Raw genomic sequence first — 11,341 nt, 5'->3', positions numbered from 1 at the left:
GAAGTAGGCCTATTTATAAAATTATTCACAGATGTTATCCTGTAAATGCAGTAGCTAGATATATTCATAGTGTTTGTAACATATCAGTTGAAGATATTGAACATTTATTTTTCTATTGCCCTTCTTCTATTTCATTTTGGGTTGACTTTAAAATAGAAAAAACAATTAAACAAAGCCCTTAACTTAGAACCTCATGATATTTTACTTTGTTTTCAAACCCCATATTTTATTACATTATTAATCTGTTAATTATCTTTTAATTATTTTAGCAAAGTTTTATATTCATAACTCAAAAATAATTCAAAAGAAACCATCATATATTACCTTTTGTAACACTGATCTTAAAATATATTTTGAAACCTTTTCTAATATGAGATCACAAAATAAGTTAGCCCTAATATTATACTTTTTTATCCTAGCATTTTTTATGTTTGTTTATTTTATGTTTTTTTTTTGTTATTCTGTTTCACATGCTTTAAACTGCACAATAAAAAGTGTCTTTTAAATGCATAAATGTAAATGTAATTTTTTTAATTTTTAAATCAACACAAACGACCAAAATAAAAATGCGAGGTGTAAAAAGTTCAGACCGCTCATTTGCGTTCCGACATTGTTGACAGCTGTTAATGAACAATCACTGTTTTAGATCGACTGTAATACTGTATAAGATTTCCACTCAAACCGAAAAGCATACAGCTAGGCGATGCGCTGCCAGTTTAATCTCTCTCTCTCTCTCTCTCTCTCTCTCTTGCTCTCTCTTACATTAAGTCTTTAAACCATCTATATTAATAAATATTAGTGCTGTCAAACAATTAATTGCGATTAATCGCATCCATATATTATGTAAACAAAAACTTTTATTTTGAATGCGATTAATCGCGATTAATCATTTGACAGCACTAATAAATATAGATTAAACACAGGGGATAAAATAAAATATTATAATAAATTATATTTATCAAATAAATCTAACAAGATTCCAGCTTTTTTATTTTGTGTTTTTGAGTACTGTCTCAAATAGTTCTTAAATAGCCTGACGCTGCCGGTTTCAGAGCAAAACGCAAAACTGACATTTCATTCACTGACGCGCTTCACCCGGCAACCCGTCAAAATAAAAGCTTGCTGATTTTAGGTTTGAAAATAATGAAAATTCATTTTTTTTTAAAGTTACTTTTAACACTGTATTTTTAAGTGTACTATAAAAGAACTGTATTTTATATTCAATTTATTTTTAAATACAATAGCATTATCACACGGATTATTTTGTTTATTATTTTATTTATTTTATTAAAATACAAAATAACTAAACGCAATAATACCATTATCACTATTAATAATTATTTTATTTTTATAGATATATTTAATGAGTCACACTATGTGCAGTGTACCAAACCAAATCAGATGCTCTCATGAGAACCGAGAAACGTACGCGCACCTTCTCACAGAACTGCATCCGGGTTCTGCCGGTGACCTTTCCTATATGAGCAGCGCTCTCGACCTCCATTTCCTTCACTCAGCTCTTCGCGCTCCAGCCGGCCGCTGCAGGAGGACATAAGCTCGCTCTCCCGCTACACAAACCACCCGTAAACATGCTCTCCGTTCGCGTCGCGGCGGCTCTGGCCCGCACCCTGCCCAGACGGGCCGGATTCGTAAGTCATTTTGTGGCGTTTTTCGCGCCGGTGAATGTCAGCGCTGGTAAATGGCTTGCGGGTGTGCGTCGCCATCTTGCATTAAGCAGGGCCTTGCGTTTCATTTAGCTTTATTTGATTCTCCTTTTCAGCTACAACTGTGCGTAGTTTAAGGGAACGGAATACACGCGTTTTAAAAGTGTATTTAAAATACAGAAACATATAGTTGCATGTTTAGCACGGTTGCGATTAATTTATGACATTCCCAACTGAAGGTCAGGAAGTGCTTCTTGGGTGTATGACATGTCAGCTGTCATTGGCTTTACTCTGGTGAATTTGGTGTGTTGTTAGAGTCTGATGTTTAAGTGCATCCTCATATTAATTTTTGTTGCACTGTAGGTTATTCTTCATTTATGCGGAAGTTTGGATGACGACATGGTGCCGCACTGTGATCACTAAACGCAATCAGATATGTAAACATTGCATATGCAAACTTTGATTTAGTATTTGTAGCTGGTCTGCTTTTCAAGTCTTATTTGAAGGAAGAATGGGTTTAGCTCCAGTGACGCTGTTGTTGATGGCGCATGAAGGTCAAGGGCTTTTTATGGTTGAATCTGAAGTTGTCTGTGTATTACTAACATTATCATTGTAGGATTCTAACCAGTATATTTGCAATTGCAGGTTTCCAAGAATGTTGCTGCTGCATGCGTTGGAGCAAAGAACCTGCACACTGCCAGACCATGGCTGCAGAAGACGGGTTATGAAATGTTTATTGATTTGCATTTAGTTTGTTTGTTTGTTTATTTCTTTCTTTTTGTTTGACACATTTAGACATGCATGCTCAAAACACATCGTGTCGTTTTCCAGGCACAGCAGAGGTGTCCAGCATCCTGGAGGAGAAGATTCTTGGAGCCGATACTGGTGCTAATCTGGAGGAGACGGGCCGTGTGCTGTCCATCGGTGACGGTATCGCTCGCGTGTACGGGCTGAGGAACGTGCAGGCCGAAGAGATGGTGGAATTCTCCTCCGGCCTGAAGGTGAGTTAGCAAGGGATCAAGAGGCCAGATGCTCAAAGGTTGGGACACACCAAACCGACTTCAAAAAAACTAGCAGCTGACGGTGTTGTAGCCTTACACCAGTCAAACTACAGCCGACTGCAAACCAACACCTGCATTCTGTTCCTGTGTGAGAGGAATTGGCTGTCTGTATCAGCAGCTATCAATAGTATATATCCATCATTCAGAAGGAGAAAACTAAATGAGGAATTATGAGATATACGCAGATATACAAAAAGGTAAACAAAGCAGTGCTTGCTTACCATTTTGAATATCCGTTATGTTGATAACTAACTACTTATTAAGCGTCTCATGTTATGAAAATATTCGCATATTGGAATGCTTGGGTAAGATCACGTAACATTAGAACAGCCTTCTGTCTGTGCCGCCTTCATTTACTTGCTCGTTGTCATCTCAATAGTATATATCCATCATTCAGAAGGAGAAAACTAAATGAGGAATTATGAGATATACGCAGATATACAAAAAGGTAAACAAAGCAGTGCTTGCTTACCATTTTGAATATCCGTTATGTTGATAACTAACTACTTATTAAGCGTCTCATGTTATGAAAATATTCGCATATTGGAATGCTTGGGTAAGATCACGTAACATTAGAACAGCCTTCTGTCTGTGCCGCCTTCATTTACTTGCTCGTTGTCATCACTTTCGCTTTAATTCTCAGGCACTGACTCATTCGCTAAACTGAAACTCCAATCAGAGTTCTCACTGTGGAACACACCAAAGAAACTAACCTGACAGATGCTTGCTGACGACCCGATCTTGGTGTGTCCCGGCCTTAAAGGGTATTATGATCGTATGCTTAACGCACACAATATACATGTGCAATATGTAAAAGCCAAAGCATGTTGTAGTTAGAAATGCATGTTTTAGAAACTGGTGTGTATACGCAAACCGGTCGAGTATTGACACACCTACTTTTTAATTTTTCCACCTTTTTTTTTTTTGGCATTTTTGCCTTTATTGTGATAGGACAGTATTTCAGACAGGAAGAGAGGGGGGATGGGATTGGGAAAGGTCCGTGAGCCGGGACTCAGTGCTATATGTTGGCACGCTGCCCATGAGGCTATTGGCGTTGACCACATTTATAATTTTTTAGATATTTTATAGACTTTTTATATTTAACTATTTAGTCCATTTACGTTTATAGAGTCTTTAATTAAATATTAAAAATATAGAAATATAGTATAAATTAAAATGAAATAGTCTGACTAGTTAAACTAGTTACTAGGTAAGTGTAGTATAAATGAGTAATCTTAAAGGGTTAGTTCACCTTCAGTTGCTGGTCCCCATTGACTTGCGTAGTGTTTTTTCCATACTCGGGAAGTTGGTGGGGACCAGCAACTGAAGGTGAACTATCCCTTTAAATCTGATTAATTAAATAAAATGGTATAAATTAGTGAAAACTTTTTAAAATAGTCTGACTTGTTAAATATTTACATAAAGTGATTAATCTTAGAAGTTTGACTGTTTAAAATGGTATAAAATAGAAAAGTATAAATAACTTTTTAAAATATCTGATAAAATGAAGTATAAATGGTAATAAATAAATGCTCAGACTATTTGAATAATGCTATTATAATACAAATAGCAAATATTAAAAGTCTGATTAAATGAAATGGTACACTAAGAAACGGTTGTATTAAAAATATTTATGATTGAACTAGTTTTAATATTTAAATTATAACGTGGTCCTGTATCTATTCTTGGTGAACTGCTGGCTTTTACATTTAAGACTCTTTCATATCTCTCTCTATAGGGCATGTCTCTGAACTTGGAGCCTGATAACGTTGGTGTTGTGGTGTTCGGTAACGACAAACTGATCAAGGAGGGTGACATCGTCAAGAGAACGGGGGCTATTGTGGACGTTCCTGTCGGAGAGGAGCTGCTCGGTCGTGTTGTGGATGCTCTGGGAAACCCCATTGATGGCAAGGTCTGACCACTAACTGGATACTTGCATCGTTTTAGCTTTTTTTGTGGCGCTTTTCCACTGCATGGTACGGTTCACTTTTGGGGGGTTTTCCACTGGGTACAGTACCTGGTACTTTTTTCAGTACCACCTCGGTTGAGGTTCCAAGTGAACCGTACCATTACCAAAACATGACGTGTAAACTCTGCTGATTACTGATTGGCCGGAGAGAATCGTCACTACCTGCGTCACTGAACTTGTGACACGAGACACAACAGACCCGCTAGATTTAAACTGGCACAGCCAGGGAAGGATCGAACGCAACTGTTTTGAACGAGCGCGCACCTTTTTTTTTTTTTCAACCAAAAAGGGCTGTTTTGTGGTCTGTTGAGGAAATACAGACGTTCCTCTCGTTGATGGCCGAGGAGCGGATCCAGCGAGAGCTTGATGGGGCGACATGTACGTTTTTCAGGAGTCGCGACAGTATAGGCGGCGCAACTAACGACATGTAAATAATCCCGCCCACTCTAAAGCGTTCTAAACTGCAGTGGAAGCTGAGCCGTGCCAAGTCGTACCATGCAGTGGAAAACCGCCACTGGATTTCTTTATCCAATAGTTGTCACACTTGAGTTGACAAATCTGTTTCTCCTCCAAAGGGACCTCTGGGCTCTAAGGAGCGTAGGCGTGTGGGACTGAAGGCCCCTGGCATCATCCCCCGCATCTCTGTGAGGGAGCCCATGCAGACGGGCATCAAAGCCGTGGACAGTCTGGTGCCCATTGGCCGTGGCCAGAGAGAGCTGATCATTGGAGACAGACAGACTGGGTAAGATGAAGTGACTTGATGAATGCTTGCTTCATTTGAGCTTGGTCATCCATTTAAATTTGTTTCCCCCAGCAAAACCGCCATTGCCATCGACACCATCATCAACCAGAAGCGCTTCAACGATGGCACTGATGAGAAAAAGAAGCTGTACTGCATCTACGTGGCCATCGGTCAGAAGAGATCTACCGTGGCCCAGCTGGTGAAGAGGCTGACGGATACCGATGCCATGAAGTATACCATCGTGGTGTCCGCCACTGCGTCTGACGCCGCTCCCCTGCAGTACCTGGCTCCATACTCCGGCTGCTCCATGGGCGAGTACTTCAGAGACAACAGCAAACACGCCCTCATCATCTATGACGATCTTTCCAAACAGGTGAGAACTTTGTACTAAAGCTGCGGTCACATTTACTGTTGTTCTGCACATTTTTGCGGGTCAAATCCAGTCACTTCTATTGGAACCAACACTATTCGGAATTTCATATGAAGGGGAAAGATTTCCCCAACTGGTTCAAATTGGTTGTGGGTTTGCCACATCGACCAATAGAAAGTGGCTTGGTTTGTAAGTGACCTCATCTTTAATAAACTGGTGCAAATATCAGAGTTCTTGGTACTTTTTCCACATTTTATAACAGTAAACTATATGGGAATTGAGGCTGCATGATTAATCACTAGAAAACCGAATTCTGAATATGGCTTGGTGCGATTTTTAATGAAATATCCCTGCGTGTTTCAGTGTGAAGCGCAGCAGTTGGCTCTTAGATGTGAGTGGCTCATTATCAGCCAGTGTTTGCACAGAGCAAATGCAGTTCGCATGAGGCAGCATTTACTGAGTTTGGAACGCTTTAATATGCATTTTACAATCACTTCAGTGGATCACTTAAATGTGCATTTGCAACATGCACTAGAAGTGCTTCTCAAAGAAGGTCAATGGTTTAATGTTTGAAAATGAAGAAATGAAAACAGCCATAAATATTAGTTGTTTTTTTTAACCGTTATAGTCACTTCTTAAATGCACTTGTATTATGTGCATATTAGGGCTGTCAAATTTTTTTTTTTAATTTCAAATATTCGTTGAATTTAAAATAAAAATCCACATTCTAATTTTAGGTGTGCGTTAAGGAGGCAGCCTTATCAGCGGCGCACAAGATGCGATGACGATGTAAGTGTCGTTGCGTATACCACTGCCATTACCATTGCCATTAAACATTATTTTAAACATTATGCACTTTTTTCGCAGATAGTCGTGTTCTCTTATGCTTTTGCCCTCTTGAGGCCTCAGGAGAGAAGCCAAAAGCTTTTCTTCACCTTAACTGAAATTATGCATTTTAAATTCGAATATAATTCGAATTTTGATAATACTTAAGTACAAAATTCGAATTTAGTTTTTCAGCCATTTTGACAGCCCTAGTGCATATATCATTGCATTTAAAATAATAATATTTTTGCTTATTTTATAGCTTAATTTAATATACAGAATTTTGGCCAAATTGTGCATCACTAGAAAAAAGCAACAAAAAAAAATCACTAAATCAGGAGTTCTCAACTCTGGCCCTCAAGCTCCACTTTCCTGTAGAGTTTAGCTCCAACCCTCAACAAACACGCCTGATGAAGCTAATCAAGGTCTTCAGGATTAAGAAAGTTACAGGTGAGTTTGATCAAGGTTGGAGGTAAACTCTACAGGAAAGTGGACCTCGAGGGCCAGAGTTGAGAACCCCCTGCCCTAAATCATGCGGCCCTAATAGGAACTATGTAGTCCCCAAAAATGCTAAATTTGAAGTGTTCACCACCAAGTGCATGCTTTAGACTCTCTCCTAACCTCATCATTACATGCATCCTAGGATGCTTTTTAAATTGTAATAAAGGAGTTAATGTGTCTGGAGTTTGAATTCAGAAAATAATGGTCAACTTCACTCTCTTCAGGCTGTTGCCTACCGCCAAATGTCCCTGCTGCTGCGTCGTCCCCCTGGCCGTGAGGCCTACCCCGGTGACGTCTTCTACCTGCACTCCCGTCTGCTGGAGAGAGCGGCAAAGATGAACGACAACTTCGGTGGTGGATCCCTCACCGCCCTGCCTGTTATCGAGACCCAGGCCGGAGACGTGTCCGCTTACATTCCCACCAACGTCATCTCCATCACTGACGGACAGGTGAGTCGCCACACAAGCAGATCTTCTGCGCAGACAACGATTTGATTCCAAGCTGATGTTCTCGTCTCTTAATGCAGATTTTCTTGGAGACCGAGTTGTTCTACAAGGGTATCCGTCCCGCTATTAACGTGGGTCTGTCCGTGTCCCGTGTCGGCTCTGCTGCCCAGACCAGGGCCATGAAGCAGGTTTGTTTTGACTTCCATTTGATGCTTTTGAGCTCATTTCGATTTCGAAATGGTTCCAAAACACCCGGCTGTTTGTTCTCCAGGTGGCTGGTACCATGAAGCTGGAGTTGGCCCAGTACCGTGAGGTGGCCGCCTTCGCCCAGTTTGGTTCTGACCTGGACGCCGCCACACAGCAGCTGCTGAACCGAGGCGTGCGACTCACAGAGCTGCTCAAGCAGGGCCAGTACTGTAAGTACACTGCTGCCCCAACTGCATTGGAGGACCGGTTCACTCGCAAACTACTGGTTTGTAATGTTCCTGTGCTGTTTTGTCTCATTAAGCTCCCATGGCCATTGAGGAGCAGGTGGCCGTCATTTACGCTGGTGTGAGAGGACACTTGGACAAGATGGAGCCTAGCAAGATCACCAAATTCGAGAAAGCCTTCCTTCAACACGTCATCAGCCAGCACCAGGAACTGCTCGCAGCCATCAGGCAAGTTTTCATATGCAGTTCTGTGTAAGGAAAGCCAGTGAACATTGTTGTTGAGCCGCCTCCACTCAGTTTCACTTCTAAATATTTATACTCTTGTGTTTCAGGACCGACGGTAAGATTTCAGAGGCCTCTGACGTAAAACTCAAGGAGGTCGTGCTCAACTTCCTCTCAAGCTTCGAGTAGTTTGTTTCCTGTATCGCTAATGTTTTGTCAATGTTTGCGTAGTGCTTCTGCTTAAATTTATACAAACCCTAAAGAAACATTCAAGTGGCACTTGATCCTCATTGTACAGAAATCTCCTAACCGAGAATAAAGTGTTCCCAACTCCATCTTTGGTTCTCTGCATTTATTTTGTGTTCTTGTGATTGTTTGAATGCTGTTGTCTATCATATTTTCTAATTAGTGTTAATCTAAGATGCATATAGCTATTAAATACCATAACTTTTTTTTTTTAAGCACGGTTTAATTTCTTATTCAAACTAATCAGTTAAATTATGAATGGTACTGAAATTATCTTCAGATTTTGTATTGCAACTAAAAAGTGTAGGCCTGTCAACTGGTGCGTTTTCTAGTAACAACATTTATTCTGCATTATCAAGTGCTTTCCACAATTTTTGTACCTTGTCTTGTTATTGCTTTGACTTTCTAATGTGGTTGGTTATTTCTATTTTCAGTTTGCTGTTTAATTTTCACTCATTGTTAATGAACAATTTTAGTCCTTGTGGCATTTTATAAATGTAAAGCAGTTTAGTTTCAGAGTTTTTTTTTCTTCAGTTAGGATGGATGCTTTTTATTTCAGTGAACGTTTTCACTTAGTTCGTTAATGATTATACTGGTCTGACTATTGAAAACAAAACTTAATTGTAAAGCGAGAATTCTGACTTGCTGTGCCCTTGTGCTTGTCTCGATATGAAATTTGAGTCATGCGATTTCATACCTGCTGACAGCATGGCATTGCTTCTGCAGGTACAGTTGAGAAAACTTGCCTTTTTTTTTTTTAATTTATTTTTTTTTATTCTCCAATTAGCAAGGTTTGTCAGCCATATGGTCTTTTTTTTTAAATGGTATCGTCACTCTTGGTCCTTTTAGAGATTTGTTTTGCATTAAAGAATCTGAGGTTTGCTTGAGAGCTGAAATCGGGGACTTTTTTTTGTTTTGTTTTTTAAACTGATGGTTGCATTGCCTGGAAAAATGAAAATGGTTTGGAATTGAAGTTTTTCAAACCTCTTAACCTTGTTTTTGGGTCTCTGCCACTAGTTGTAATATAGCTGAGGTCATTTCAGTTCCGTTGAATGTCATTTCAGGGCAGTTCCACTAGAGACAGTCAAGTAAAGCTCTTCTCCACTAGTGCTTGTGTTTCATGACTTTACCACCAGGTGCAGACAGTGCACTTCAGCACATATAAGATGGCAATTTGCTTTTGCTATATTAGTCTGTAGTAGCTGATCAAGGTTTGGTCAACGGTTGGTAAAAAAAAAAAAAAGATTTAATCACAATATGGTTACTTTTGAATGGCTGTCAATGGGGAAATATTCTTGTAGTTTCCAGATAATGAAGTTATGACATCTAACTCGTGCTACTAAAACTTGACTCCTTGGCAGTAACACACTGAAGTCCTGCAGTAGATAATAGTATTTCTAACACGCTCCCCTAACTGCTCACATTGGTAAGTGACACTACACAGAACTGACATTCATTTTTAAAGTATAATGAGATCTAAAGATGTTTGTATGTAACATGCTCCTTTATACATGGTCATCATATGTGAATGTCCACCTACATAAACTTCAGAGACTGCTTTAGACACACATTCTAAAAACAGAACTTAACTGGAAGTAGGTTTTACATTCTAATGTCAGAACTCTCACTCTCTCTATATACACATAAAATATATGGTTCTTCTGCAAAGAACCATTATTTCTGAGAGCACATGCACCTACATCATCTCAAGCTCAAGTCCTATAGCCGCTTACCTCAGAAAACACACAGACCCTCAAGCATCTGTTGACAAAGTACCATTACATGTTGTTCTCTCTGCTTCTCTCATCAGAATCAAACAGCTGGATCCAATTATTAAATTTGCAAAATCAAAGCACAAAACATTTTTCAAAGTCTGGAAGAGCACAAGCCGAGCTTGTATCTTGGCAAGTGTGTGTAAGATGTTTTTTAAAGGTTCTTTACACACAGTGACTTTGTGACTGATTCTTTTTCCCCACCTTTTTATTTTTTAATTTTGTAACTCAAAAAAATAATTTCAAAGCACCCCATTCTTGATTTTCTGGAGATCAACCATTCAAAAACACACTGTCGATGCTCTTTCGATAGGTACTTGTTATCCTTCTTAAAATATCTATAAATTTAATAAAGTCAAAGTATGCACAGTATACATACTGGATACTGCAGAAATAGTAAGAGTATATGACAGTATGGCATTTCGAACGCAGCACCAGAGATCTATTTAGAACTGTATCATCCTGAAGAATCATTTTAATGTTAGAATTTAGGCTTCTTTAAACGCCTTTTTATTTTTAAAATCTGTAACACTCAAAAAAATCCAACTCGCCTCAAAACCACCTCGTTATTGATTTTCTGGAGGTCAACCATCCAGCTACTGTACACAGACTGTCAACACGGCCTCAACAGGTACTTGATTTCTTTCTATATATTTTAACTTTCAAATTTTAACTGGTTTCCAGGTGGGCATGCTATTATTAAAAAGGTTCTTTAAAACACCATAGAATTTTCAAAGCATGTTAATATATGGAACTTTATAAAAAGGGTTCAAAACTTAAAAAATAAAGCTTCTTTATTGGCATCTGTGGTTCCATGAATGACCTTTAACATTCATGGGACATTTTCAATGCACAAAAGTTTCGGTAGCACTTTATTTTACAGTCCTGTTCCTCATGTACATACAATGTACTTATTGTAGTAATTACAATAACTATGTAATAACTAGGTACTAACCATGAACCTAACCCTACCCCATGTAGTTACCTTATATTACCAGTACTTTCTTGGGTAAGTACACGTACTACAAAATAAAGTGCAACCAAAGTTTCTTTGCACTCTTAAAAACTAAGGTTCCAACAGGTGGGTTTTCA

General features: G+C 39.0%; 1 protein-coding gene across 1 annotated transcript; it reads left to right on the top strand.

The window, feature by feature from the left end:
• Positions 1-1,459: 1,459 nt before the first annotated feature.
• LOC107705972 (ATP synthase subunit alpha, mitochondrial) lies at positions 1,460-8,566 on the top strand. Its single transcript, XM_016509509.1, has 11 exons — positions 1,460-1,649; positions 2,310-2,385; positions 2,496-2,665; positions 4,464-4,637; positions 5,270-5,436; positions 5,509-5,809; positions 7,357-7,581; positions 7,659-7,766; positions 7,850-7,994; positions 8,087-8,237; positions 8,342-8,566. The coding sequence occupies exons 1-11, from the start codon at positions 1,590-1,592 to the stop codon at positions 8,418-8,420; spliced, it is 1,656 nt and encodes a 551-aa protein (XP_016364995.1). The 5' UTR covers positions 1,460-1,589; the 3' UTR covers positions 8,421-8,566.
• The last annotated feature ends 2,775 nt before the right edge of the window (positions 8,567-11,341 follow it).

This window comes from Sinocyclocheilus rhinocerous, unplaced genomic scaffold, assembly GCF_001515625.1.
Source record: "Sinocyclocheilus rhinocerous isolate Xijiao unplaced genomic scaffold, SAMN03320098_v1.1 scaffold1045, whole genome shotgun sequence".
Classification (NCBI taxonomy): domain Eukaryota; kingdom Metazoa; phylum Chordata; class Actinopteri; order Cypriniformes; family Cyprinidae; genus Sinocyclocheilus; species Sinocyclocheilus rhinocerous.
The sequence above is the reverse complement of the archived record's forward strand: the minus strand, read 5'-3'. Positions and strand labels throughout refer to the sequence as shown.

Bases quoted from the DNA above. Each gene is read 5' to 3' on its own strand.
- LOC107705972 (XM_016509509.1), top strand. From the start codon at position 1,590: ATGCTCTCCGTTCGCGTCGCGGCGGCTCTGGCCCGCACCCTGCCCAGA. The intron at 5,810-7,356 runs GTGAGAACTTTG...CACTCTCTTCAG, and splicing joins ATGACGATCTTTCCAAACAG to GCTGTTGCCTACCGCCAAAT. The intron at 8,238-8,341 runs GCAAGTTTTCAT...CTTGTGTTTCAG, and splicing joins GAACTGCTCGCAGCCATCAG to GACCGACGGTAAGATTTCAG.